Below are 13028 nucleotides of genomic sequence, written 5' to 3'. Positions count from 1 at the left end.
TGTCAGTCTCAAATACACTGCGGCTAAGCCCTGGACTGATCCAGTAGTTTGTTGTCCCTCTGGCCTACTGGATTCAAACTATTAAGGCCATCTAAAATTTCCTATGTCTGCAAGACACGTATCTCCCATGCTACCTGCTTTTTTTTTAAAACACATGTGAAGAAAGAGCCTGGTGCTGGTGCCTCCATTTAATCCACTCCTTCAGCAGTTGGAGTCCTTGTCCCAGCTCTCTTCTTGAGGAACTGTGGGCCCAGCCAACAGGAAACACAATATTGTGAGGTGGGAGATTCTCCAACACGACTGGTTTCATGGCCTATATTTACAGAGAGAGCAAAATGGAGGGAAGCACTGTTTCTGTGCCTGTGCCTGTGCTAAAGCGACTGATTAAATAGAGGAGAATGGTCATGCATTCAGACTGCTTATACATTCATGTCTCCCACATCCTAGCTGAGTATTCAGACAACTACATTTAAGCAAGTAAGAAAAGTGTTTGGACCCCACTCTGAAGTGTCTGTTCCCATACATGGTACAAAGGAACTAAACACCTGCTGACAGTTTCTGTATTTCACCAGGAAGGTTGCCTGCCCTAGAACAGATATATGGCAGCCAGCACTGCAGTATGAAAGTGCATTTTTAGATTAAGCTTTGCATCCCCAATCCTCAAGAGACTTGGACATTTAACTTAAAATGATTGTGAACTACTGCTGAGAATATGTTCTTAGATCCAGTAACTAGAGGAGCTAAGACAAACTCCTTGCTGTATAAATTGACTTTTATTGTATTTGATTTGAAATGGTTTATACAAAGAATGCAGAAATACCCTTGGCTAAGCAGGCGCTCTCATAAAGCTTTTGTGCAGATAAAGACACATAAACTATATAACCATATTTCTAAACAACTTCCCATCCTTAGTTTAAATATTTAAATGAAACAGATTTTGTTAACATTGCTGATTAAAATGTGTAGACAGTTGATGCCCACAACTACAAAAACAAAATAATTTCACAGCAAGCAATAGAATTTTCAGTAGTTCAGCTCTCCACTCTAGAGATATAGAAAGACGATGAGATGTACAGGCAAAGGAAATAAGCCATTAGCAGTTGACCTGCATATTCGGTATTCAATGTCCCTGCCTAGGATTTTAGAGCTAATTTCAAATTAAACCAAAATATCTGCTGCTGCTCTTCCTCAAGAGGCCACTCCAGGTAGGTCTTTGTGTTCATTATCTTCCGCAGTTTGCAGAACCTTTTGGGAATTGCTTTGCTCTGAATGGGCTCCAGGAGGATGAGAATCGCTGCATCGTTGTTCTCATCAAAGAGGCGGAAGTGCGAGAAGTCCAGCTCGTATTTGCACCACTCACTCTGCACAAAGTGTTCCGACAGCACAAACAGCGTTTTGTGGCTTTTCTCTATGGAGTCGATGATGTTATCCACAATCCACTTCCCAGGCACAAAGTCCCGTTTATGGAGGCACAGTCGAAAGGGGGGACAGGCCTGCTCCAGCTCCTGCACCATGATGTTTTCCACCCAGTCAGAGTCATTCTCACTGTAGGAGACAAAAGCATCGTAGCAGATATCCTTTGGGGGGCCTTGCTTGGGCTTCCGCTTGGCTCGAAGCCATGCCCAGGTCATTCTCACGTACCACATCATGTGATACTTGTACCCAACGACCACAAGGACGAGGATGACCAGAAACACCAGAGCACAGATTAACGACACAGTGAGGGATCTGTGGCACTCCATCAGTGAGAGATGCACAGCTCCGACCTGCTCCCCTCTCACTGCCAGAGGAGAGTCACAGATGTAGCTTTCTGGCCACCTTGCTAAGATTTGGGCTATTCCAGCCTGATGATGAATGAAGGAGAGGAATTCACAGGAGCAGATAAAGTTATTGTCACTGGCATCCAGCATCTCCATTTTCTTAAAGGACTCAAACTCTTCCTTGGAGAAGCTGTTGAGTTTGTTTCCTCTGATTGTCATGGCCACCAGGCTAGGAATGGGTGCAGCATCAGGCAAGGTCTTCAGTTGGTTTTTTGCAATGTACAGCTCTTTGAGAAAAGGGAGTTGCAACCCAAACTCCTTCAAGCTATTAGCGCTGACATCCAAAACTTCAAGAGTCAGAGGAATGCAGGTTGTTAATTTAGGAATTTGACTGGTGGAGAGATTTAAATGTTTCAGGTTTCCTGGCCACTGACACGTGTCTGGAATCTCACCAAAATTATTTTGACTAATATCTAAGAGAATTAGATTTCTCAGGTGAGATAAGCTTTTCCCTGTCATTTTTAAGTCACTCAGTGAATTCTGACTTAAATTTAGAATTTGCAGTAAGGGCCAACCACCCTGACAAGCTGAATGAGCCAAACTCTGATCTCCAAGCAAATTCTCACTGAGGTCAAGATACTCTAATGACAAAAGACGCTGTGAAAGTCTACATGGTACCAAAAAGACCTTGGTATCTTTGACGGTGACTTTGGTAAGAGGAGATACTATATCTAAAACAGCCGTAAGATCTGAAAACAAATAAAATTCTTCTATAGATAATTTCTCTATTGTTACAACACGAAGAGAACGTGATTGGTTTATATGAATTTGTGTACTCCACTGACCGGTTCCCAAGAGTCTACAATCTTTCATCTCCACCTCCATTAACTGTGTCATATCCTCTGCAATGCTGATCATCTCAGGCACGGTAGCATCTGTAAACAAAACCTGTTTGAAGGAAATTTTCTTTGCAAAAGAAAAAGACATGACTCTCAATAGTTGCATTTCAGCAGGTATACTGAATGCTATTTTTCTCACTTCTAACCATATGACAGAGTGCAGAAGATCCCCTACAATCACTGAGAATACATCCACGCTTTTTAGGTTGATGATCATGTGATGTATCTTCCTAACCAATGTCAAACTTCCTGGCTCATACTGGCTGAGATTGCCACCGTCAATCCACAGCTCGTTGAGAAGTGTAACGCCCTCAAAGTTTCCTTGCCTTATCGTGGAGAACTGCCGATTGCCCAGGTAGAGAGCGCTCAAGTTTCTCAGGTTAGAAAAGAGGGAACTTCCCCCCAGGTCACTGTAGGAATTTCCTTGAACGTTGAGGTGCTGGAGTGCAAACAGGTGCTCAAACCATGCAGGGGACAAGTGAGCCAAGCTGTTATTTGATAAGTCCAAGAGCTCCAGTTTTGCAAGGGAGTGAAACGAATCCTCCTCTATTGAGCTGATTTCATTGGATGGCAGCAGCAGGACTCTCAGGTTCACAGCCTGCTGCAGATCGTGCGTTCGGATGTGCTTTATCCTGTTGTGGGCCAGGTTTAACCCTGTGATTTTACCCGTGAGCCCTGAGGGAATGAAGTTCAAACCCCTGGAAGAACAGTTGCAAAACTGAGTGGCATCGCATGAAGGACAAACTTGCTTCAAAGCTTGCTCTTCAGAGAGGTTTGCCGTTAAGATGATGTAGATGGCCCACACTCGCCAGGTATGTGTCGTCATTATTTTGCCTAAAATTTGAAATACAGTCGGAGCAAGTGTAAGATAAATAGTTAGTTTTGAAGAACTTACTTATATTTCTGATATAACCAAAACATAATCCTTAGCAGTCTGTCCTGTTGAAGGTACTATGAAAATATGTGTTTTTTAAGGTGTTCAGAGATGAACAAAAAAGACATATTGTACAGAAATATTCCAGAACCACTTACTAGGTGCAAAATATATTAAGTTCTTTTTTTTTCCCCCCTGATGTTTCTAATTTTGGAATGAGGAATATCAAATTAATTACCAGCTGCACAGATCTTTCACAGACTCAGCTGAATATCTGAGTAATCACAACACTATTACTGATTTGGTCCTTTGCCGATTTAGAAAATAACCGTCTCCCATGAAACACATACATCCCCCACACGCATACCCCTTTCGTCCTAGGTCATTTGGGAAATAGTGTCTTGTGGGAAATAGTAACTTTCATATCTAATATTCATTTCTAGCATACCTCTACATCTCAACTCTGACAATAGGGAGGAAAAGACTGTATATGTTTCAGTCCCTTTTCTCAGTTTATCTGCCTTTGGCTCTTCTGTCTGTAAATGTCCAAGGAGCAGAAGATAAATATTTGCCTGGATGTCTTTGTGGGCCATCATTACCAAGCTGTGAGCGGTGACTAGGGCAGTCCAATATTGCTAATGAAACTTAAGCCAGCAAAACTGACCATTGTAACCTACTAAATCTTAGCTCTTCTGTACTGCCACAGCCTCCTCCTGTGCTAGGGGGTTTCTGTTTTGAGTCTCTGTAGCAGAGAACAATCTAGCCCCAGCCACGAGGAAGAGGCAGGGGCTCTTGGAGCCTCCTGCAGATCAGCAGGCTGGACTGGACCACTTTCTTCCAGCCCTGCAGTATGTTCCTCATCTTCTGGACTGTAATGATTCAAGAGCATCCATGCAGTTGTAGATCCTCTGTCTCACTTCTCTTTCCGCACACATTCGTGCCTTTTATTATTCTCATTTGACGTGGCTTTTTGTATTACATAGCTTGCCACACTATCCAGTCCTTCCTCCCTCCCAACAAAGTGACATTAGTTCTACAATCTCTCTGAGAAGCTGGAAAACAGTTCTTTAAGCCTGGGAGGACTGTTCTCCTTTCAAAACCTTGTTACATACGGAATTGTAACCCTTTCTCATTTATATATGGCTTCGTTGGCAAGGATCAAGAGCACTTGTAAAGTATGAGATAACCTTCCCCAGCATGTCACAAGATGAGTGGGAGGTGTGTATTTCATTGAAGGTGAGAAGAGTGAACCAGCCCCAAAGAGGCCAATGAAAAGATTCCCAAAGATCATCATGGGATCTGTATCTGGTTAATTTGGTTAGACTGGCTCATTGAGGAGCACTTTCTCCTTCAGTCATCCCGCTGAAACTCAGTGCAGGAGATCTACTGTACTTTGAGTTCATATCCTGATTTGTCTTACAATAGCTGACTCATGCAGATAAGCTCATACTGACAAGTCCTGTCCTGTGTTAGTCTTAACCAGAGTTGCTTTAAATTATACAAAAGTGGCAGAATTAGCTGTGACTGGGCGCATGGGGAGAGGAAGAAAGTATGTGGATAACTTCTTCAGTCTTTCCATCCCTTCCCACCTGAAAGAGTACTAGCATTTTGACCTCTTGTGTTATTTTCCTTTAATCTCTGTCTCTTTCTGATGTAGAGCTCTGGGTCTTGATTCCTCTCCCGTGTCTTTAGATGCCCACAGCTGAGCTGGTTACCCACCATGTCCTCTAAAGTCAGTGGAGAGAAATAACAACTTTTAGGGGCAATTCACATCATCTAATTTAGACACTCATTTTAAGATGTGATGACTCCAAGAGAAATGACACTATCAGCTTAAAATGGAGCACCATATTTTAGATATCTAGATATTTAGCCAGGTGAATCCCACCCAAAGAATTACAATCTGTAGTCATACTCACCTGCTATCCAACTGAGGCTCTTTTTAAGGCCTTCTTTGCTCATGCCAGGTTGGCTGGATAACACAGTGCTCTAGGTCATATGAGCAAAACTATTATTAAGATCAGTTTCACAAGCAACAAATTTAAGTGGAATTTTTAAAATGAAGAGCAAGACCAAATTGCCATAAAAATACTTACTATTAGAAACAACTAGGCAACCTGGCCCATCAAAATCTACCTACAGGTAGATTATTTACAGTTGGAACACTGGAAGAATAGAAGGGAACTGGTCAGGTCCAACACTAGAAATACCAGATGAGCCTAACTGCTCTCCACCTTACCATCTTGAAACCAGCCAGGGCTGGACTGCAGGATATATCCCAGTTAGGTGTTACAAGAAAGCATTTCTTTATTGTCACTTGCCTGAGCATCTTCCCCAGTTTTCTTTGCTTGTCTGTAACGTGGGGCCCCAGGGAAGTCCCATTTCTACTCTCATTCATTTTCAGCCATTCTCTTGCCCTTTCCATTCCTGTCTAATAATGCAGCTTAAGACTCTGAGTTACGGAGTCCTTCAGTCCCCTGCACACCCATGCACAAATACAACCCCACTCCACAATATCATCACCCTGCCAAGGAATTGCTTTTCCCCATTGCACTAGGAAGAAGAAAATATTGCCAGATAGAAATTGGAATGCAGTTAATATAAAAAGGGAATTTGCACAGATGTCCTTGTGCTATAAGGGACTGTGATGAACTAAACTTGCAAATTGTTTCTGGTTTATGGACAAAAGACCTGAGCCTTCAGATGTGCTCAGGGTTATCTTTCCTGGCCCAGGCCAGTAGAAGTATTTGAGGGAATATGTACATATTCTTTTTTTTAAAAAAAAAAAGTGTCAACAGGAAGAGGATCTATAAATACTCAGGGCAACAGCTAAAAAAAAATATTTGAGTAGTGTGCAAATTGATCCTAGGCTGGGAAACAGTATCAAGCTAAAAGATGACTGTTAAGTTTTTACAGTATTAAACTGTTAAACAGATTCTGCAGTGTGAGAGGTGAAAAGATCAGGCCACCAATAGCCTTGGGAAAGCTGTTACTTTCCACTTAGTTGTGTGTGGGTTACATACGTCCTGAGTATCACCCACCAGCATTGCTTTAACAGTATACATCTGAGCCCAGTGCCCTGAGATCATTGCTTAATGATCTCTTACCTGTGTGGATTCCTAAAACAAAAACAGCCCGTGTTCAAGCCCAGCCTTCCCTGGGCACATGGTAGCAATTTCAATATACGAATGGGACAAAACACCTACAAGGCACCCTGCCAAGAAGAAACTGAGCAGAAGAGGCACCGCCTGACCCAACTCATCTCTTTTTCATTTTTTCATAAAGCAGTGGGTTTCCTCTCACCCCCCTTTCCTGGAGCACATTGCTCCCATCAGTGTGCCCCAGTGCACTCAGGGAGCCTGCCTTTTGCTGCCTGCCTTTCAGCCAGCTGTGACTGCATCTGCCAGCTCTGTGGCTGCCAGGAGCCAGAAGTGCCTTCCCTGCCCCGCATTCCCTGCAGGAGCCAGCCCCCTGCCCAGCAGCCTCAAGCATCATGGAAACCCAATGCAGACAAGAGATTAGATAGACCCTTCCCGGTGCTCCCTCCTTCTGCTTGCTGTGGCTTTGCAGCTCCTCTTTCCCTCCTTGCATCTCCAGCCTTCACCTGCTGCCTGCAAACTCACCTCTGTGCAGAAAAGATTCCCTGGAACTGCAGCTCAAGCTCTGGTGTTAGCATGATGTTTTTTGCCTGTTTCATCCTTGAACTCTCCCTTGGCAATCACTCTTCCTCAGCTTCCTCTCTCATTACTGTTTCTTTTTTGCTTCATGACTCTGCCTTGGCTACAGAAGCAGGGAAATTCCCACCTAGGAGATCCAATTGGCATAAGTTCAATAAGGCTATTGATCTTCTTAAACATGTGAACCTGTGAAAGTCTGGGTCTTTGCTAAGGGCGTACTCTACAAAAGCCAAGGCTGCTACTGCCTTTGTCCGACACTCTCTTCAAAATGACCAGCAGATACTTCTCCCTTCTTACCTCTAGGCACTCAGCCTCCTGATTACTTTTATCAGTGTTTGCTACTGGTCAATTCACTCAACACTTACCTGGAGTTCAGACTTGATCAGCCCTTGAGCAATCCTTATCTGAGAGAGTGAATAAAAAATCCTTTCATAGCAGACTTTGGACTAACGCGAGCGATGTCATTACAACATGAAAGTAAAACCAAGAACTGAAAGTGGAGTTTGCAGGCTACGCTCACAAAACTATAATGTCATGCATATGTATACATACACACACAAATATATACGTGTGTGTGTGTGAATATATACATATATATACACACACACAGACATACTATATATTTGGATATATACATGTATACATATATACACACAGACACACATGTATAAGCAAATTTCCCCATTTTCCAAATACTCACCTGGAAACAGCCCATATGCCAATGCTTTGGTATTTCACCACAAAATAATTGCATATATAAAGTTTACCTGAAGTTCACACACAGTCTTTTGTACATAAGCTCCAACAATGCAAACAAAGTGAGGTATGGGAATGTTGAGTTAGAGGAACCTACAAATTTTATCCCTTCTCAGAGACAGATTTCAGGTTTCCACAAGAATCTCTCTGAAGCATTAGAAACACATGGCAACTTTGACTCCAGGCACTCAGCATAAGACCAGCTATCCAAAGATAAACATCCACATCTACCTACTTGTCTAGATTCGCTTCAAAATTAGTGGGGAGCAATACAGTACTTCCAGAAGATACCTCACAATGAAGTAGGAAGATGAATTGCACCTTATTAGGGTTTATTCACTCCACTGATTATAAAAGGAAGGTATTTAGAACTGTAAGAGATGCATGGCTCAATGATTAAATGTGCTGTGCAAAAATGCAGAAACAGAAAGAAATAAGCCAGTCTGCCATACCATCTAGCCGACTCATTAGAAAAACATGCTTGCCCCATACCCACAAATAGAAAGCTACAGCTATCTCAGTGGGGTAGACAGAAGGGAATGTGGAGATTCTGAAGGGAGAAACAACCTTTCATAGGGAAAAAGTAACCTAAGAAAAGAAAAACAGTGATTTAATGCCTCTGGAGTTCACCACTCTCGTTGTGCAAGGTGCCAGGATGCTTCATGCACACGTTATTGAATAAAGCCCAATCTGTGTGATGCTATGAACTCCAGTGTAACTAGACAAAATAACAGACTTGTGAGTGGAGGTACATATTTAGTACTGTCATTTTTGCATTGCATAGCAATGGTATGGCTTCAGAGGGCTTATTTTGATCAAAATCCTCAGTTTTTCATCAGCATTTTAATTGTCTTGCTATCCATGATGGTACTGAAAAAAAACTAAAGGAGAAGAGAATAGGGAAGTATTGAAGTACTTTGCTTTTATTTTCCATTGTAAAAAAGAATGGCATTGTTAGGAACTGTTTGGAGATGTAACAAGAGAAAAGACTTGAGAAATACACGAAATTCAGCTAAATGTATTTAGAAAAGTGTCAAGTCCAGTATGTCTTACCAGTTTTGAAAGACCAGAGTCTCAACAACATTGGAAAGCTTGAAGTTGATCATTTTCCCTAATGTGAAGATAATTTCTATCCACAGCAAAGCCAGTCCTCATTAGGCAGAAAAACAAAACAAGAATTTCTTAAAAGGAAAAATCTTGACACATATCCTTTGTGGAAATGTGCTGAAACAGGGATTACTGACTTGTTCTATGATTTTAAGGCTGCTTTCAGATTTTCCCAAAATATCTGCTGCTGTTCCTCACCAGGAGGCCACTCCAGGTAGGTCTTTGTGTTCATTATCTTCCGCAGTTTGCAGAACCTTTTGGGAATTGCTTTGCTCTGAATGGGCTCCAGGAGGATGAGAATCGCTGCATCGTTGTTCTCATCAAAGAGGCGGAAGTGCGAGAAGTCCAGCTCGTATTTGCACCACTCACTCTGCACAAAGTGTTCCGACAGCACAAACAGCGTTTTGTGGCTTTTCTCTATGGAGTCGATGATGTTATCCACAATCCACTTCCCAGGCACAAAGTCCCGTTTATGGAGGCACAGTCGAAAGGGGGGACAGGCCTGCTCCAGCTCCTGCACCATGATGTTTTCCACCCAGTCAGAGTCATTCTCACTGTAGGAGACAAAAGCATCGTAGCAGATATCCTTTGGGGGGCCTTGCTTGGGCTTCCGCTTGGCTCGAAGCCATGCCCAGGTCATTCTCACGTACCACATCATGTGATACTTGTACCCAACGACCACAAGGACGAGGATGACCAGAAACACCAGAGCACAGATTAACGACACAGTGAGGGATCTGTGGCACTCCATCAGTGAGAGATGCACAGCTCCGACCTGCTCCCCTCTCACTGCCAGAGGAGAGTCACAGATGTAGCTTTCTGGCCACCTTGCTAAGATTTGGGCTATTCCAGCCTGATGATGAATGAAGGAGAGGAATTCACAGGAGCAGATAAAGTTATTGTCACTGGCATCCAGCATCTCCATTTTCTTAAAGGACTCAAACTCTTCCTTGGAGAAGCTGTTGAGTTTGTTTCCTCTGATTGTCATGGCCACCAGGCTAGGAATGGGTGCAGCATCAGGCAAGGTCTTCAGTTGGTTTTTTGCAATGTACAGCTCTTTGAGAAAAGGGAGTTGCAACCCAAACTCCTTCAAGCTATTAGCGCTGACATCCAAAACTTCAAGAGTCAGAGGAATGCAGGTTGTTAATTTAGGAATTTGACTGGTGGAGAGATTTAAATGTTTCAGGTTTCCTGGCCACTGACACGTGTCTGGAATCTCACCAAAATTATTTTGACTAATATCTAAGAGAATTAGATTTCTCAGGTGAGATAAGCTTTTCCCTGTCATTTTTAAGTCACTCAGTGAATTCTGACTTAAATTTAGAATTTGCAGTAAGGGCCAACCACCCTGACAAGCTGAATGAGCCAAACTCTGATCTCTAAGCAAATTCTCACTGAGGTCAAGATACTCTAATGACAAAAGACGCTGTGAAAGTCTACATGGTACCAAAAAGACCTTGGTATCTTTGACGGTGACTTTGGTAAGAGGAGATACTATATCTAAAACAGCCGTAAGATCTGAAAACAAATAAAATTCTTCTATAGATAATTTCTCTATTGTTACAACACGAAGAGAACGTGATTGGTTTATGTGAATTTGTGTACTCCACTGACCGGTTCCCAAGAGTCTACAATCTTTCATCTCCACCTCCATTAACTGTGTCATATCCTCTGCAATGCTGATCATCTCAGGCACGGTAGCATCTGTAAACAAAACCTGTTTGAAGGAAATTTTCTTTGCAAAAGAAAAAGACATGACTCTCAATAGTTGCATTTCAGCAGGTATACTGAATGCTATTTTTCTCACTTCTAACCATATGACAGAGTGCAGAAGATCCCCTACAATCACTGAGAATACATCCACGCTTTTTAGGTTGATGATCATGTGATGTATCTTCCTAACCAATGTCAAACTTCCTGGCTCATACTGGCTGAGATTGCCACCGTCAATCCACAGCTCGTTGAGAAGTGTAACGCCCTCAAAGTTTCCTTGCCTTATCGTGGAGAACTGCCGATTGCCCAGGTAGAGAGCGCTCAAGTTTCTCAGGTTAGAAAAGAGGGAACTTCCCCCCAGGTCACTGTAGGAATTTCCTTGAACGTTGAGGTGCTGGAGTGCAAACAGGTGCTCAAACCATGCAGGGGACAAGTGAGCCAAGCTGTTATTTGATAAGTCCAAGAGCTCCAGTTTTGCAAGGGAGTGAAACGAATCCTCCTCTATTGAGCTGATTTCATTGGATGGCAGCAGCAGGACTCTCAGGTTCACAGCCTGCTGCAGATCGTGCGTTCGGATGTGCTTTATCCTGTTGTGGGCCAGGTTTAACCCTGTGATTTTACCCGTGAGCCCTGAGGGAATGAAGTTCAAACCCCTGGAAGAACAGTTGCAAAACTGAGTGGCATCGCATGAAGGACAAACTTGCTTCAAAGCTTGCTCTTCAGAGAGGTTTGCCGTTAAGATGATGTAGATGGCCCACACTCGCCAGGTATGTGTGGTTGTTGATTTTAACATTTTGCTGTAGGAAACAGAAAGGAGAGGGGACAGTGTCTGCTTTTATTTTTGAACAGCAGCTGAAAACATTTGAAATCCAACGTAATTTTGTTAGGAAGTTCAGATTCAAATTTTACCTTATGGAGTTATCCTGTGACACTAACCTTCCTCTCCTAGTTCAGCTGCTCAACCTTAGAAACATAGGAGACTAGTCATCTTTGAAGTACAGACATATAATGTTTGAACAGTCAGAAAGGACCATTTTTATAGTCCTGTCTTTTCATACGCACTTTCACCAAAACTCTTGTATCTTAGATCTTTAGCATTATTTCCCATCTCTGTACTAAAGCTATGACTGGGTGTTTCTTTCCTAAACAGAGAAAGACCATTAGAAATGCCCATAGCCTTAGCAGTGTTAGCATGCCCATCGATTATTACTAACAGGAAGTGCCTGAATGTAAGGACAGAGCCAAAATGTGAAAAAGGCACAACTGCCTGGGTAATCCACAGTATGTGTTTGCCTTTTCCTCACTTTAGAAGTGGTGAGTGACTTCCTACACTGCAAATTTTTCTGGAAGAGATTTTGGGGTCTCCCACAGTAGAATCTCACAAATCTCTGGGCTTCTAAAAAGCAAAGCCGAGTATGTTTCTGGCACACCCTCTTACCTATTACATAAGCAATTTACCTTCTTTACTGAAAAGGCTGAACAAGCTGATATCCAACCAACCAAAGCTAACACCCTTTTCCATAAATCAGCACTGATTGCAGTATTAGATTTTACTGTCACCTTATAAATAGTGTATGTAATTAAAACAATACTGATTTTAATCTACAGAAGGGCTATGTTTCCTGCTATTGGTGCCAAAGAACATTTCACCATTGGCTACACCAGAAAATAAGTCACTTATTGAAGTTCACAAGCTGCTGTGTACAGTTTTAGTACTGCAAATGAACAGTATTCCCAAATCCTGAATATGTAGAAAGTAAATACTTACCTTGTGTACTGCATGTTGCATTTCTGTCTATTTCTGTACAGGTCATGTACTTTAGGATCTAAGTAGTCACCTCATACCTGCAATTACAATAAAAGCTGGAAACTCTTTGGCAGATCTAATGCGATGACAGCCCTGAGGTAAGAAGATATTTTGGCTGTGCTCCTCAGGCAACACTTTATGTTGACAGTTTCCCAGTTTCTATTAACTATTCTGTTGTCCAACAAAGAATATCAGTTTGCACAGCTTTTTCTTCAATAGATGCAGTCCTAACAAAATCATGACTTGAAGTCTGTGTGCAACTTGTGAAATGCACCATGCACAACACTGCACTTCAAAGGCAGATTTCAACCACTTCTGTTCCTGCCGTTGAATGAAGACACAAAAATAAGCATAGTTTATTCTTGAATTCTCTTCTTGCAAGCTGAAATTCAGCTGTGGATCCGTCTCCTTTGACAGTCAGCTCCCATCAGTGAA

General features: G+C 42.4%; 2 protein-coding genes across 3 annotated transcripts; both read right to left on the bottom strand.

Moving 5' to 3' along the window:
• Positions 1–1067: 1067 nt before the first annotated feature.
• LOC106491913 (toll-like receptor 2 type-2) lies at positions 1068–3486 on the bottom strand. The gene has a single exon (XM_013951607.2). The coding sequence runs from the start codon at positions 3483–3485 to the stop codon at positions 1134–1136; it is 2352 nt and encodes a 783-aa protein (XP_013807061.2). The 5' UTR covers position 3486; the 3' UTR covers positions 1068–1133.
• A 5406-nt stretch (positions 3487–8892) lies between these two features.
• On the bottom strand, positions 8893–12614 carry LOC106484846 (toll-like receptor 2 type-2). Of its 2 annotated transcripts, none has more exons than XM_067297120.1 (2): positions 12555–12614; positions 8893–11583 (listed from the first exon to the last, which is right to left on the bottom strand). In XM_067297120.1, exons 1-2 carry the CDS (start codon positions 12566–12568, stop codon positions 9216–9218), a joined length of 2382 nt encoding a protein of 793 aa, XP_067153221.1. In that variant the 5' UTR covers positions 12569–12614; the 3' UTR covers positions 8893–9215. The 2 variants fall into 2 exon arrangements, with proteins under 2 accessions (XP_067153221.1, XP_067153223.1); XM_067297122.1 differs by lacking the exon at positions 12555–12614 and adding an exon at positions 11696–11710.
• Between the last annotated feature and the right edge of the window lie 414 nt (positions 12615–13028).

The sequence above is a fragment of the Apteryx mantelli genome, chromosome 5 (genome assembly GCF_036417845.1).
Source record: "Apteryx mantelli isolate bAptMan1 chromosome 5, bAptMan1.hap1, whole genome shotgun sequence".
NCBI classification, from domain to species: domain Eukaryota; kingdom Metazoa; phylum Chordata; class Aves; order Apterygiformes; family Apterygidae; genus Apteryx; species Apteryx mantelli.
Note: the sequence above shows the minus strand (reverse complement) of the source record. Positions and strands in the feature narration are given on the sequence as shown.